Source organism: Jaculus jaculus, chromosome 7 (assembly GCF_020740685.1).
Source record: "Jaculus jaculus isolate mJacJac1 chromosome 7, mJacJac1.mat.Y.cur, whole genome shotgun sequence".
NCBI classification, from domain to species: domain Eukaryota; kingdom Metazoa; phylum Chordata; class Mammalia; order Rodentia; family Dipodidae; genus Jaculus; species Jaculus jaculus.
In genome coordinates this window covers 125,392,461-125,408,583 of record NC_059108.1, presented here as the reverse complement: position 1 = coordinate 125,408,583, position 16,123 = coordinate 125,392,461, and the positions used below count along the sequence as shown (strand labels likewise).

Here is a 16,123-nt window from a genome sequence, read left to right as displayed (position 1 = left end):
ATTCCTGGTGACTCTTCACTGAGGTCGATACTGTTGCCTTTGTATGGACGGGGACATGGAATTTGGACAGGTGACCTTGCTTCCCAAGGTCTGGTAGGAGATGGCATAGGTAGGCATTTGCCTTAGCCTGTCAGTCTTTCTAAGGTCACACTCCCTACCTTGAGCAGCAATTCTCACACTTCTCTTGAACAGAGAACCTTTCAAGTAAAGCAGAGTGCAGACAGACATACGCGTGTGGTAAGAGCAGAGTTGCCCTCTTTGAAGTTGAGAAGGGTTATGACCCTACCTCCTCGCTCCCAGGTGGCCTGACACATCTTCATAGGACACTTAGGTAGGGCTAGTGGAATCAGCACCACTGAAGGGATAAAAACAGGACACGTTTAGGTCTTTAAAACACTCTGTCTTTCCAGATATTTAGGGCTCAGACTCCAATACTTTTTGCCTGGATGTAGGTCATGTGATTTGAGACCTTTGGTTTTTTGCGCTCTAGGATAGAAGTGGGCATTTATGCTAAGAGCAGGCAGCTAAGGATGGGACTGGCTGTAACCGAGGAATCCTTCCCTCCCCAGGATGGACCCCAGGGCATCGCGCATTAGGCAAGGCAAGTGTTCTACCACTGAAGTACTACCCAGCGCTAATAGTGTAATTTTTGATGGTATTGAAGCCTTTCTCTAGCACACCCAGTATAACTTTTAAAACTATCATACCATGCAGTTGTTCCCATACTCCTCTACCAGTTTGTATATCTGTGAACATCTACTGTATGCCAGGGCCTGAAGTAGGCCCTGAGAATGCAAAAATTACATACTGTTATTCCCGCCCTTTAATAAATAATACATAGGCTGGCAGACAGAACAGCTATGACGCACGGCAGCCAAAAGAGCAGATATTGGGGAAGGATTGTTGACGTATCCAGTGTTCCCATTAGCTATCAGCTAAAATCCAACTCCCTGTCTAAACAATTCAGGTCCTACAACTGGATGTTTCCTATTAAGATACATAAAGGAAGTGGTGGCTGGAGAAATGGCCCAGTAGTTAAGGTGCTTTTGCCTGTAAAGCCTAACGACCCAAGTTTGATTCCCCAGTACCCATATTAAGCCACATGCAAAGTGGTGCATGCATATGGAGTTCGTTTGCAATGGCTGGAAGCCCTGGTGCAGCTGTTCTCATTCTCTCTGCCAGGTGTGGTTGGGGGCATGCCTTTAATCTCAGCATTCAGCAGGCTGACGTAGGAGGATCACTGTGAGTTTGAGGCCAGCCTGAGACTGTTTCCAGGTCAGCTTGGGCTCAAGTGTATTCTGCCTGTGTCCTGAAAACTCAGGTGAGGCTGAATTCAAAAGTAATGGACTAATTTCTTTGGCAGATGAAATTTCAAGACAGCACAGCATTCAAGCTGTGGCATAGTTACTGTTCTCTGCTCTTATTTATATTTACTCTAAGAGAGCGAGTAAAAAGGCATAGGAACACGTAAAGTTTGGTGAGGAAATACGTGTGAGCAAGTTGAAGATTGTGAAGGAGAGTGCAGGTGACAACAGCGTTTGTAATTAGGTTATTTGAGGTGGGAAGACCCACCCTAAAAAGCAGTGCCGTGGGCTGGGATCCTGGACTGTATAAGCAGGAACAAGGTAACTGGCCAGGAGCATTCCTCCCTCTGTGTGTTGTGACTGCAGACTGAAAGCCACCAGCTTCTTGAAGCTCCTGCACCATGCCTTTCCCACCGTGATGGGCTGTCGTCCCTTCTCCTTAAGTTGCTCTTGGCAGGTATTTTGCCTCAGCAACTAGGAAGATAACTAATATGTCATCTTTTCTATCCTTCTCACTAAGCTTTGCACATAAAATCTCTGTTTTTGGGCTGGAGAGATGGCTTAGCGGTTAAGCGCTTGCCTGTGAAGCCTAAGGACCCCGGTTCGAGGCTCGGTTCCCCAGGTCCCACATTAGCCAGATGCACAAGGGGGCGCACGTGTCTGGAGTTCGTTTGCAGAGGCTGGAAGCCCTGGCGCGCCCATTCTCTCTCTCTCCCTCTATCTGTCTTTCTCTCTGTGTCTGTCACTCTCAAATAAATAAAAAAAATATATTAAAAAAAAAATCTCTGTTTTTTATTCTGTATTCTGATACTTAGCACTGGGGCTTTATGAATAGTAAATATTGAGTAGCTGTTTAATATGAATGAATGGGTGAATGAGTGATGGTGGGCATTTGAGTTGGAAGATGTTTAGTGTTTACCAAGCAGAGAAATAGTAGAAGGGAATTCTAAAGAGAAGGAATTAGGAGTTGGCCCAGGGAACACCATGATCTACTTCGTGTGTATACTTAATATATGCCACTGAACCTACCTACGAGCTGCTTTCCTTACCTTCCAATCTTCCTTACCTATCTCACAACCTTGCAGGGAGTCAAGGTGCTGTTTGTGAAGTGCCTCAACACTCTGCACTTATAAAGTATGGTAGGCTGGGGAGGGTCTCAGTAGCAGAGTACTTGCCTAGCATTTGCAAAGCCCTCAGTCCCATCCCCAGTGCAATGAAAATATGAATAAAGACAAGAGTTAGGTGTGATGGCATATGCCTAGAATCTTAGCACTGGGGAGTTTGACTCAGGATAGCAAGTTCAAAGCCAGCCTTGGCTATGTAGCAAGTCTCTGTCTGAAAAATAAATGAATAGACAAGGTACCATGTTAAATGGTTACTGGGTTTATATTATTATTTATTTAATATTGTCTTTGTTTCTGGCTATATACTATGGCGGAGAAATGTAAGAAATTTGAGGTTGTTAAATATAAAGAGAGCCAGCCATTCTCAGGAGTGTTCATAGTCCTGTGGCTTCTTGTTCTCACTTATTCTTGGAAGGATTGAATGCAGTGTGAGCTTGCCTGGTGGTGACTGTGAATTCAGGGAAAAATTCTTCCACTAAGCTCTCTATGGTACATTCCCTGACTCATAGGACATGAGAAAACCCTTATGCGGACTTGTTAGCTAGGAAGGTACATAGAGGTTCTCCCAGCTAACACATTGTCCTTCTAGTATAGTCTACCCTTGAGATACTTTCCTCTTTGAGCTACACAGATGTCACTGGTAAGGCCCCACTTACACTGGTCTGGGCTCCAGAATGTATGCAAGCTAGTGAACATTTAAAGAAATCTTTGGCAGGAGTAAAATCCATCTTAAACTGGCAGCTCATTGCTTTTCTAAAGCTTTAAGAACATATCTGTGACAAAAGCTGAAGGTTTATGAACACACAAAAAAATTATATTTGGGCAACTGTCTCTTCTATAAATTTATCTCATTAGTAGTAGTATTAGCCGGTCATGGCAGCACACCATGTAATCTTACTTCTGTATCAGCCTGTGAGACCGTCCGATAGTGTTATTTGCTCTCTACCAAGGAGGAATTAGAAGCTGAGAGTGATGTAGTAATTTGCCCAATGACTCATAGGTAGGGAATGACAGAACAAGACTGAAACCAGGTGTACCTGACTCTAGAATCTTTGGTCTTAGCTCGCAGGCTTTGTGGCTTCACTTTTTTTCTCTCACATGCATGTACTCTTTGCTGCGGATTGGGGATGATGTGCGAGGCTTGCTAAAGCCCCAGGGACTACCTTGCCAAGCTTTGTAATACCTGTAATTTCCCGCATGGTTTCTGTCTTCTTCCTCTCCCTAGCTATGGTGTGCTGCTGTGGGAGCTACTGACTGGTGAGGTACCCTTCCGGGGCATTGACGGCTTAGCAGTGGCTTATGGAGTGGCCATGAACAAACTCGCCCTTCCTATTCCTTCTACATGCCCAGAACCTTTTGCCAAACTCATGGAAGGTAAGTAATTTCCTTGCCTAGGCAAACTGGAGACAGCGTGTGCCTTTTTACAGGTAGATTGGTTGATAGTGGTAAGATACCAGCCAATTTCAAGCTGTTGCAGAAGAGATGAGATATTAGCCATCCAGGGATAGTAACCTCTGGGTGGTTGCAAGAGCTGTTTCAAGAGGGTGGCAGTGCCTTGCTGAAGCAGGTCCCTTTCTGCTCATCTCCACTGACTGTAGACATTAACTTAGTGACTGAAGCCTGCCACCTGGCATTTCGTTATCTTATTACTTAATACGAAACAAGAAAGTATACGGTAGCTTTCATTTCTGGATCTTGAGTGTCTTACATGTAGACTGAAGAATATCTGAGCAGCAAGGGACTCTAGAATCACTGAGTCAGATGCGTTGTTTTCTAAGTAAGAAATAATGATGCTGAACACGGTGAAGAGAGTGTCTGTCCCATTTGTTCCTGGTCAGTCAGGGATTAGATAGGATTCACTTTTTCTGACTCCTACTCTGATGCCTTATGACTTCACTGAGGTGGGTGGGGAGAAAGCTCGCTAAAGCATTTATGGAAATTGAGTCCTAGGGTACAGTTCCCCGATGTCAAGACTTGAGTCATGTAGTCACGTGGTAGAATGTGGCAGTAAGTCTTGGCACAGAAAATTTTCCGCTTGGTTTTCTTTGGCTTCTTGGAAGGAACTGGATGTCTGCGGAACTGCTGTGTGTGATTTCCAGGTTCGCTGTTTGTGGTTGATGTTAGGCATGCTGATTTACTGCCCAAAACTTATCTGGGGTTCACTAAATTTCAGTCTGTTTCTGCAAGGAGAAATGAGAGGTCTGGTGAAGGAACCAATGCAGTAGCCTCTGTGCATTCATGTGTTCTGTCGCCTCACGTTGTCCATTCAGACTGCTGGAATACTGACCCTCATTCGAGACCATCTTTCACAAGTATCCTGGACCAGCTAACTACTATAGAGGAGTCTGGCTTCTTTGAAATGCCCAAGGACTCCTTCCACTGCCTGCAGGATGACTGGAAACATGAGATTCAGGAGATGTTTGACCAACTCAGAGCCAAAGAAAAGGTAAAAAAAAAAAAAAAAAAAGAGCAGGGGCCATTCATTAAAATAGCAGACCTTCTTCATAGGGCCTCTGGATATGTCTGCTGAACCACTGTGATGCTGACAGGATCACCTTCCTCCCTGGGCTCTGCTTAATTCTGCAAATCACAGGAGCTGCCCACAGGTGGTTCATCCTCCCAACTGAAAGCATGAGCGAGTCCCACAGGGGACTTCTTGAGAGAGGGCAGCACCATAGGAGGCTGCGTCAGGGCTGAGAATGGCCTTCAGAGCATCTTGTCAGTGTCTTTAAAAAAAAAAAAAAGGGCTGGAGAGAATGCTTAGCAGTTGAGCACTTGTCTGTCAAGCCTAAGGACCCCAGTTCAAGAAAGCATTTGCCTGCAAAGCCAAAGGACCCAGGTTCAATTCACCAGGACCCACGTTAGCCAGATGCACAAGGGGCGCATGCGTCTGGAGGTCCTTTGCAGTGGCTGGAGGCCCTGACGTGCCCATTATCTATCTGTCTATCTGCCTCTTTCTCTCTCTGTCACTTTCAAATAAATAAATAAATAAAATTATTCACTTATTTATTTTATGAGAGAGAGAGAGAATGCATGTGTCAGGGCCTCCAGCCACTGCAAACGAACTCCAGATGCATGTGCCCCCTTGTGCATATGGCTAACGTGGGTCCTGGGGAATTGAACCTGGGTCCTTTGGCTTTGCAGGCAAACACTTTAGCTGCTAAGCCATCCCTCCAGCCCTTGTCAGTGTCTTTTGATACCAGTCAGAAACAGGATGTGAGCTAGGATGTGGGTCTGAAACTGGCATTTCTCATGGAAAGGGGTCGAAGCTCAAACCACCTGGGAAGTTCCGAGCTTCCCAGCTTGCTGGAGTCTGCCTTTTGGGTTCAGTGGCTGTTCCCATCTGTCCTTGCTCTGCCCCTCTGCTGTGTCTCCAGCACCACTGTGCGCAGCGCTGAAGCTAGCAGTCAGCAGCTGCGTGGCCTGAACTGTAGGCACAGGACTCAACCCAGGGTCCTGTATAGACTTGCTCATTTCTTTTTTCCCTTCTTAGTCTACTGTAGAAATCGGGGTTATTCACCAAAATTTCAGAGGCAGGTGTGGTATAGCACATGCCTGCCTTCCCAGCATCCAGCATGAAGATTGTAAGTTTGAGGCCAGTCTGCGTTACACAATAGGTTCCAGCCCCGGGCTATAGTACAAGACCGCCTAAAAGGCCAAAAACAAAAAAAAAGTAACAATATGATAATAATAAAAGCTAAAATTGTATATGGCTTTATTGTTTCTCAGTGTTTTTTTTTTTTCCCTTGAAAGATATGATGAGTCCTTTTTGTACTTTTAATCCAGGATCCTGAAAGCTCCTATCACTGGTATGTAGAGCAGGAATTATTATTATTTTTGTCTTAGAGTTGAGGGCCGGTGGCTTCCAGTCACAGAGCTAGTAAGTGGGAAAGTAGGACTTTGAACCTGGGTCAACTGATTCCAATATATTTGTAATGTCATTGTTCTTCCCCTACACATGGCGTAAGGATAATTCCTGGATCTGATTCAGTATGATTATTAGTCTTTTCTCATTGTTGGGATGTAATGTCCAATCAGAAGCAGCTTAGTGAAGGAAAGAGTTCATTTTGGCTCCTAGTCCTGGAGGGTAGAGAACATCATGGCAGGACAAGCATGGCAAGAGAGTAAGTTGGCATCGTATCACATCTGCAGGGTGGACATAGAGTGATGAATGCCTGTACTCAGCTAATGTCCTCCTTTCCGTACAGTCCAGGACCTCAGCCCATGGCGCTGCACTGCCTGCACTGAGGGTGGGTCTTCTACCCGAATAACTTAATCTAGGAAATGCCCTGCCAGATATGCCCAGGAGCTTGTCTTCTAGATGATTCTAAGTCCTGTCAAGTAGACAACCAGAGATTAACCATTACGCAAATCCTACTTGCCAGCCATGAGTATGCTATATGGCAGATCCATAGGGTCCAGTGGGTGGCCCTGCACTGGCCGGTAGTTGAATGATCACAAGAAACTGTTCCTTTCACTACTCTTCCAACTAAAAGAGTGGCTAGTTTTTTTTTATTTTATTTTTTATTTATTTTTATTTTTTTATTTTTTTTAAGATTGCTAGGCCAGGCATAGTGGCACACACCTTTAATCCTGGCACTCGGGAGGCTGAGGTCAGAAGATCATCATGAGTTCAAGGCCACCCTGAGACTACATAGTGAATTCCAGGTCAGCCTGGGCTAGGGCAAGACCCTACCTCAAAAAAACCAAAAAAAAAAAAAAAAAAAAGATTGCTAAAACATTGACCCATGCCAACCTTTCTTTTGATTGATAAAATTGTAATTAATAAATTACATAAACTGGTAAGAAAAATGAAAATTGAATCTTGCTAGTAGTTACCTCTTCCTTACCCACAGTTTTTTTTCTTTCTATGGTTTAACTTCCCTGCTATCAAACACAGTCCAAAAATATTAGGTGGAAAATTCCAGAAGTAACCAGTACATGTTTTATTTTTATTTTTATTTTTTTTTGTTTTTTTTTTTTAATTTTTATTTATTTATTTGAGAGCGACAGACACAGAGAAAGACAGATAGAGGGAGAGAGAGAGAGAGAATGGGCGCGCCAGGGCTTCCAGCCTCTGCAAACGAACTCCAGACACGTGCGCCCCCTTGTGCATCTGGCTAACGTGGGACCTGGGGAACCGAGCCTCGAACCAGGGTCCTTAGGCTTCACAGGCAAGCGCTTAACCGCTAAGCCATCTCTCCAGCCCGAGTACATGTTTTAAATTGCATGCCATTCTGAATAGTATGCTAAAATCTTGCTCTGTCCTGCCTCTGATGCTCTGTGTACTACCTGAGTTAGACAGTAGTTGTCTGTTATGCCTGCTCTCATGGTGTTCAGGTAACCCTTATTTTTAATTTTTTAAATTTAAAATTTTAAAAAATTTTTTATTTATTTTTATTTTTTTTGTTTTTCAAGGTAGGGTTTTGCTCTAGCCCAGGCTGACCAGGAATTCACCATGTAGCCTTAGGGTGGCCTCGAACTCACAGTGATACTCGTACCTCTGCCTCCCAAGTACTGGGATTAAAGGCATGCGCCACCACACCCGGCAGGTAACCCTTATTTTACTTAAGAATTCATGGCACCAAAAGATAAGATAGTGATGCTGGTGATTTTATTATATTTTATTTTTATGTTAAAATTTAATTTTATTGTTAATTGTTATTAATCTCTGTGCCTAATTCATAATTAAGCTTTATCATAGAGATTTATTATAGGAAGACACATAGTACATGTAGAGTTTAGTGACATCTGTGGTTGCAGGCATGCGCAGTGGGATTTGGACGCTGCCCTGCATGGATAAGGGGGCACTACTGCTCTATGAAAGCCGTCCACAGGCATGACTGCTGTTAGCCTCTGGCTATATTCCTGGCATGGCTGTTCTGAGCCTTCTTTTCTGCACCACTCAGGATGGGCAGGTGTGCACTTACTGGCCAACCTCTGACCCCCCTCTCTTTGAGCATCATGGAAAACTTTCAGTTTGATTCGCCCCCCCAAGCCCCTTTGCACTGAGCACCCCATTCTTCCTGTGACAACTCTGCCTGTGTGTAGGAGCTCCGCACCTGGGAGGAGGAGCTGACACGGGCTGCCCTCCAGCAGAAGAACCAGGAGGAGCTGCTGCGGCGTCGGGAGCAGGAACTGGCTGAACGGGAGATCGACATCTTGGAACGTGAGCTCAACATCATCATCCACCAGCTGTGCCAGGAGAAGCCCAGGGTGAAGAAACGCAAGGGCAAGTTCAGGAAGAGCCGGCTGAAGCTCAAGGATGGCAACCGCATCAGTCTTCCTTCCGGTCAGTGGCCGGGGCAGCTGGGTCAGGAACTGGTAAGGTGGAGGGGTCTGTGAGAGTTGGGCTGAGCTGGGAAACCACACACTCTGACCCTCAAAATGGAGCCTGTTGGAACGGGCTGTTCTGTTCAGTTAGAAGAGTGGCTTGTGGAAAATCTGCCACAGTGCAGGAAAACTGCAGAGTTGTGAGGTGACAGTGAAAACAGACACACAAGGTCTAGGCTGCTCCACGCATGAGAAGTCCAGAAGTGCCGACGCATACCTCACTGTAGGCAGAGATGGAGAACAAAGTGTGTGATTGCGGTATGCTGGGTGTCGACTTCAGGGTGTGCATATGTGAAATGAGAAGTAGTATTTTTTTGTTTTTGTTTTTGGTTTTTCAAGGTAGGGTTTCACTCTAGCCCAGATTGGCCTAGAATTTACTATGGAGTCTCAGGGTGGCCTCAAAAGTCATGGCGATCCTCCTACCTCTTCCTCCCGAGTGCTGGGATTACCATGCCTGGCTTGTTTTTGCTTTTTGAGACAAGATTTCCTGAAGTCCAAGCTGTTCTGAATTCACTATGTGGACAGACTGGCTTTGAATTGATGTCAGTCCACCTACCTCAACCTCCCAAGTGCTGGGATTTACAGGCATGAGTCACCATACCAGCTGAGATGAGAAATCTTGGCTTCACAAAGCAGGTTATCTCAAAGTTTCTTCAAATAATTAGTTCTGAGTGCGGGTGAGATTAGGTTAATATGCAAGAATTGATATCCTAAGATTTACATATTGCTTGTCAGGAATGTGTTAGCTAAGTAAAAGTACATATGTGTTTCTATAGCCTTGGGGAAAATGCAAAGAAGTGCCTCTATGATTTAGAATCTTAATGGTATGTAATGTACTATGGAGGGAGGTGAGTGTTCAGGTATGTGCTTATACAGATAAAAATGTTCTCTGTGTTAGAAATCTAGAAGGCCTCAGGAAGCAAGCTTATTAGATATATAAGGAACCAAGGGGGGAAAAAAAAAGATCCTTGGGGATGATTTTTTTTTTTAAATTTATTAGTTTTGTTTTCAGTAAATACAGGCAGTTTGGTACCATTGTTTAGGCTCATTTGTGATCTACCCCCTCACATTGGACCCTCCTTGTTGATGTAAATGGGTCGTGCATTGTGGAGTTAGCCCCCAGTTATTGGTATGATAAATGTCTCTGCAAATCATGACCCAAATGATTTTTAAACCTTAGGGCAGTGCTTAAGCTTAGACAAGGGAATTTGTTAGTGACATGGAGAGAAGGTGTTCATAGCACTGTGTGCTGGTTGGTTGCACTTTTTTTTTTTTCCTTTTTGGAGAGTATGATATCTTTAAGTACCTCTTGAGTATCTAGCCTATGCCAGGATGTTCTTGCACACTGAGGGTGAAGACAGAAAGCTATAGATCTATAGGGAGATCATTGTCTAGATGGGAGACCGAGGCACAGACAGCACTGTGTTATGCCTCTATGATGGGTGAGGAGGCTGAAACTCAAATTCAGAGCTGAGAGTCTCACTTTTTATGCTGTGCCCAAACTGCCTTTGAAATGTGTCAGAATTGGTACCACTTCCCCATCTTCCTTGAACCCCTTGGTTCCCACCATGGGTTAGTTCTTAATCCCCTCATCTGCCCAACTTCATGTGGAGTTTCAAGCTCCTTGCTCTAGTACCTAAAAGGAAGGCATGTAATAATAGATCATGTGAACCAAAAATCTCAATTTACATTTACTAGAATAATCAACAAGATGACATGACCTAACAAGCTGCTATTGGCATATGTAATTGCTCCCTCTTTATCCATTGGCAAACTTTGTGACCATTGTTTAATGTCATCCAGGTAATGAAGTTTCCTTCATTTAGTACATTTATTTTGCCATGTCCCTTTTGGAAAAACAGGTGATTTCAAAAGAGAACAGAGCTTTTTAGGGAACTAAGACCTATCCCTCAGGCCTTCCAGGAGACACATTTCTCAAATGAACTGGATTATGGGATTGCCTCTGGTGTGCACACATGTGTTTGTCTTTCTCATACAGATTTCCAGCACAAGTTTACGGTGCAGGCCTCCCCAACCATGGATAAGAGGAAGAGTCTTATCAGCAACCGCTCAAGCCCTCCTGCAAGTCCCACCATCATCCCTCGCCTCCGAGCCATACAGTGTGAGACTGTTTCCAAGATCACTCGAGGCCAGAGCATGCGAGGGACACTTGTCTCCTCATCCAGCCATTAGCTGGGATGGGCTTGCCCCTTCCGTGCTTTCTACCACCATCTTCAGCCATGTGCACGCACATGCAGATGTGTGTGCAGGCCTTCAGCCTTCCTGCCCCATGGCCCTCTGTTAACTTGACTGCTGCTTCTTCCTCCATTGCTTATTCTTAGTCCGATATCAGCGTAGAGGTTTGTGGTTATGGGAAACTAGCATGTGATAGAGCTACAGATGGGTACCTTAGCTTGGGGACCTGACACTGTCTGCTGTGTTTGGGACATCATTGTTTTACTTTTGTCCATGTCTCCCAGGCAAAGGCTTTTTCAAAATCTACATCCTAACAACACTTAGCAAATGCTCTTCAGTGGCAAAGCCTTGGCTGGCTTCATGCTTATTGTAGTATTTGTTTTAAATATATAAATATATATACATACATGTTTCCCAATTTAAATTTCATTTTGAGTTTTGGTCTTCGTAGAAAAAAATTCCGTGGCTTCTCCTTTTCACGTGGCCACAGTGGGCTGGAACCGACTCCGGCTCCTCTTACTTGCTCCATATTTTGCCTCAGTCTCCTCGGCTCTGTTTTACCAGGCACTCATTTCTGACATAAACTTGGTCTCCGAGGCCTTTGGGTCTCAGCTCTTGCTCTAAGGTGTAAGAAGAGTATTTGTCCTCTTTTATTTGTTATATATCTCTCTAGGCCTGCTCCTGCCTGCTTTATTCTGCCTCCTGGCTTCCTTTTCCCCAGCCTTGAACTCCCATTTTCTTCCTGCCTATCCATTTCCTGCTAAACGTTCTGCTCTTGTACATTCTCTGCCCCTCCCCACAGCCTCTCATTTGTTAATTTCACCCAACCAAACAAATTCTTTAAGTCATGTCTGTTTGGAAATCTTGTGTCTTGCTGGTGTGAGTTCCAGTTTTACACTGGACTTGTGAAAATGTAAGAAGTGTGCCATGTTTGGTGCTTTGAGAGAGCCAGTTTGTGACTGAGGGCTCCACTGCCTAGAAGGGTCCACTTGGGTACAGAGTTTCTGATATTCCCTGCAGTACTCCTGTGCCTGTGTATGTAGAGAGGGGCTAGTTGTGGAGGGCCCTGTCTTTCCACTTTCTGTACTTTACCCGTCCTCTGTTATTCACAGTGACACCAGCGGAGAGCAGCAAAACCTGGGGCCGGAGCTCAGTCATCCCAAAAGAGGAGGGAGAGGAGGAGGAGAAGAGGGCCCCAAAGAAGAAGGGGCGGACATGGGGGCCAGGAACAATTGGGCAGAAAGAGCTGGCCTCAGGAGATGAAGGGTAAGAGCCACTTGATAGGAAATTCTCTCTCACTTGCACATTGGGTATATCATCTTAAACTACCACTTTTTTCCTTTTGTGTGTTTCAATACTTTCTGAGAAATTGTAAGTTTCTTTGTTTTCTAAGACATATAGTCTCACTAGCCTAGACTGTTAATCTCAAACTCTTTTATCTCCCTGCCTCTAACTCCCCAGTGCTGGGATTATAAGTGTGTATACCATAACACATAGTGCTTCTTGTCTCTCAATAGGGTTTTCTAGTCTCCTGGTTCCTAGATTCCCTCCTGCGTTAGAGATTGGCAAGCTTTTTCCTTAATGGTCCAGTTAATATTTTAGGCTCTATGATATATAGACACAGAAAGGCAAAAGCAGCCATAGACTTTGGACAATACATAAATTAAATGAACAGAATGACTGTGTTCCAGTCAAACCTTACTAAAACAAGCACGAGGTGGGTTTAGTCCACTACTTTGCTGCCCCTTCCTCCAGAAGTACTTCTTAAAGTATCAAGTAGAAGTAGCCCAAACAATAAGGAAGTGAAGAAAGTTCTACTCAAGTGTGCTGCTTATTCCTGGATCTGCCTCTTAAAACATCCAAAAGAAAGGGTGGGTGGCACGCGCCTTTAATCCCATCACTCGGGAGGCAGAGGTAGGAGGATCACTGTGAGTTCAGGCCCACCTTGAGACTACATAGTGATTCCAGGTCAGCCTTGGCTAGAGCTGAGACCTTACCTCAATAAGTAAATAAATAAATAAAAAAGAAAGAAAGAAAGAACAAATGAACAGGGTTAACAGCAGGTTTATCCTGAAGCAGGGGCAAGCCGAGTAACCTAGCCTGGTGGTGCTGTGGAACGTAATTGTGGGGCCCTCATACAGCTGTCAGGCCTCACCCCATGACCACAGTGTACCTACAGGCCAAATGTAGGCCCTTGGTACCTTGAATGTACTGTGTCCTCATGGATTTGAGGCTTAGGAGGCAAATTCTGTCCTGTATCTCATTTCTTCACAAGCCGCAGGCAGTCATGGTGCAGGGGAGAGGAGGTTGGACACAGACTCTAGACAGCCTGGGCATGAACTCAGCCCACCATGTCTAGCTCGTGCTGTTCATCCTTGAGGGGTTAGTCCTAGTGCTCAGCTTGGGGAGTTGTGAGGTGCATAGAAGGTTAGCTGGCCTCTAATGAATGTGTGTAAATAGGATAATGATTTTTCTGCCACTCACACAGTTGCATTTCATACCCAAAGCATAGGCATGGTGGTTTATGGTTCTTATTCTTAGTGTTAGACTCTAGAACATTTCCTGACTCTTCTAAATATGAGGATAGCCAGCAGTCCTCTCACCTTTTAAAATGACTCTCCACTAGGCTCATAGGTACTCTGATTAACTGGAGTTGCCATCTTTTTGAATACTAGGATTTCATGTATAAAATCTACTACCTTATGTCTGTGCTCAAGGTGAAAATAGCAGTTTAATTCACAAAAAAAAAAAAAAAGAAAGAAAGAAAGAAAGAAACTGACTCTTACAAGCAAGGCTTCGAAATCACTAGGTATCTTTGAATAGAAAATGTGCACATTCAGAAAAAGCTACCTATCCTATGTATAAATTCAGAAGTTGAACTCTTGATTCAGCAAATAGCACTATTCAAACCAAATTCTGTGGGGGCAAGAGCTTTTCAGTGTGTCCTTTGTGGCCTCAGTCTGAGAAATTCAGTCACCATGAATCTCTTGCTATTTCTGACATTATTGTAATTCTACAGTTAACCTAGTGATATACCTTGGTAAATTTTTTAAAAAATAAAATTTTAAGTTATCACACACAGTTGTGGGTTTCAGTGTGCCATTTACATATATATGTATCCTCTTCCCCCTACCCTCCATATCACCTGTCCTCCTCCTTGTTGATCCCTCTTCTTCCTCCAAATAGAATTCCAGAAATTTATATGACTCTGCTTCATTTAAATAATTAAAAAATATATTTATTTACAAGAGAGGTAGAGGGGAGAATGGGTGCAGCAGGGCTTCTTGCTGCAAATTCCAGACACATGTGCCACTTTGTGCATCTGGCTTTATGTGGGTACTGGGGAATCCAGACCCAGGCTGGCAGACTTTGCAAACAAGCTCCTTTAATCCCTTAGCCATCTCACTAGCCCCATTTAAAGGATTTTTTTGAGCAGAGGGGTTCGAGGTAGGATCTCACTCTAGCCCAGGCTGTCCTGGAACTCTTTCTGTAGTCCCAGGCTGGCCCCGAACTCATAGTGATCCTCTTACCTCTGTCTCCCAAGTGCTGGTATTACAGGCTTGGGGTACCATAGCCAGCCCCATTTAAAGATTTTTTTGTTACAATAGTAAATTCATTTTATTTCACATAACAGAACATTACCTTTGCATTTTTCTATCTCATTACATAGTTTTTCCTTGTAGACTTTAAAAGTAATTAAAAACATATGCTTTAATTTTTATTATCCCTAATTGCTATTGAAGAAATGCACATGTATTCCATCCAGTCTTAATTAAGATCACTTTGGCCAGGTGTGGTGGCATGTACCTTATATCCCAGCACTCAGGAGGCAAAGGTAGAAGGATTGCTATGAGTTCGAGGCCAGTCTAAGAGTACGTAGTAAATTCCAGGTCAGCCTGGGTTAAAGTGAGACCCTACATCAAAACAACAAAAAAAAGATCACTTTGAGGGCTGGAGAGATGGCTTAGCGGTTAAGGCGCTTGCCTGCAAAGCCAAAGGATCCTGGTTCGATTCCCCAGGACCCACGTAAGCCAGATGCACTAGAGGGCACACATATCTGGAGTTTGTTTGCAGTGGCCAGAGGCCCTGGCACACCCATTCTCTCTCTCTACACCTGCCTATTTATGCGTGTGTCTCTCTCTCTCAAATAAATAAGTAAAAATAAAATATTTTTTAAAAAGAGCACTTTGTTATCAGAAAATTTTGAGACATCTTCATAATAGTTCTAATTTCATTGCCTGTCAACTGAAAGAAAACATACACTGGTAAAAGAGCTTAAATTCAATAATTTAAAGTGGATTCACATTTTTATTCTTTTAATAAGATGTACATGTCTATAGAAAACACATAATTAACTGTCTATAGACTGGATATTTTGACTCACAGCCCCCTACCATTACCTTATTATTGTTCAGGCACTTTTGTCCTGTACGTTGAGGGGCCAATCAGGTTGAGGCAGCTCAGTCAGGTTGATCTAGTTAAGTTCTTTTCCTGGTGTGGGTTTGCTAACAAGGGGCGGGCAGCTTACTGTCCATCTCAAATGCAAACCTGGGAGTTTGGGTTTGGGAGAAGCTGAGCTGGCTATATCTTCACTGCCCACCACTGATTCTCTTTATTCATTGAAGATCCCCTCAGAGACGAGAAAAAACTAACGGCCTAAGTACCCCATCAGAATCTCCACATTTCCACCTGGGGTGAGTCCAGGCTTCGCCCGTTCATGACCTGCATTGGTAGCAGTTGTCCTTCCACTCCCTTGTTCTCATACCATTGAGTCGTCACCGCCAGGGCTGAGCTGATTTTTTTTTAAATTTTATTCATTTATTTTTTAAGTACAGTACCTGCCTGCACCTTGGGGAAATTCCTATTAATTTCCAGACTGCTTCAAATTATTGCTGGAATATTCCTTGTACCTTGCTTGGTTTTAGGGAGAAGGCAGTTGGCCACTAATCCTTGTCTTGAGCACTGGCTTTGATTTGGCTAATTTGGACTTCGCAAGATCTAAAGCAAAAGTAATGTCATATCGTTGCCAGTTGGAAATCTCAGGCTGTTGACTTAGCAGCATGCTTTTCTCTGGCTCTGGTTTGATTGGAACCAGCATGGGATGCCCTTTAGTTGGCCAGTATTTCTGTCTGTCTGTCTCTCTTTTTTTCTTTGAGGCAAGCCCAT

General features: G+C 44.0%; 1 protein-coding gene across 2 annotated transcripts in view; it reads left to right on the top strand.

Annotated features, from left to right (window-relative positions):
• Map3k9 (mitogen-activated protein kinase kinase kinase 9) overlaps positions 1-16,123 on the top strand; it is an 84,406-nt gene that overhangs the window by 55,365 nt on the left and 12,918 nt on the right. Inside the window, exons 4-9 of one of the 2 annotated variants that reach the window (XM_004649312.2) lie at positions 3,654-3,802; positions 4,699-4,874; positions 8,480-8,720; positions 10,761-10,883; positions 12,070-12,223; positions 15,583-15,651. In XM_004649312.2, coding sequence (XP_004649369.2) covers positions 3,654-3,802; positions 4,699-4,874; positions 8,480-8,720; positions 10,761-10,883; positions 12,070-12,223; positions 15,583-15,651 — 912 coding nt within the window. The remainder of the gene's footprint in view (positions 1-3,653; positions 3,803-4,698; positions 4,875-8,479; positions 8,721-10,760; positions 10,884-12,069; positions 12,224-15,582; positions 15,652-16,123) is intronic. The other variant, XM_004649313.3, reaches the window with a different exon arrangement.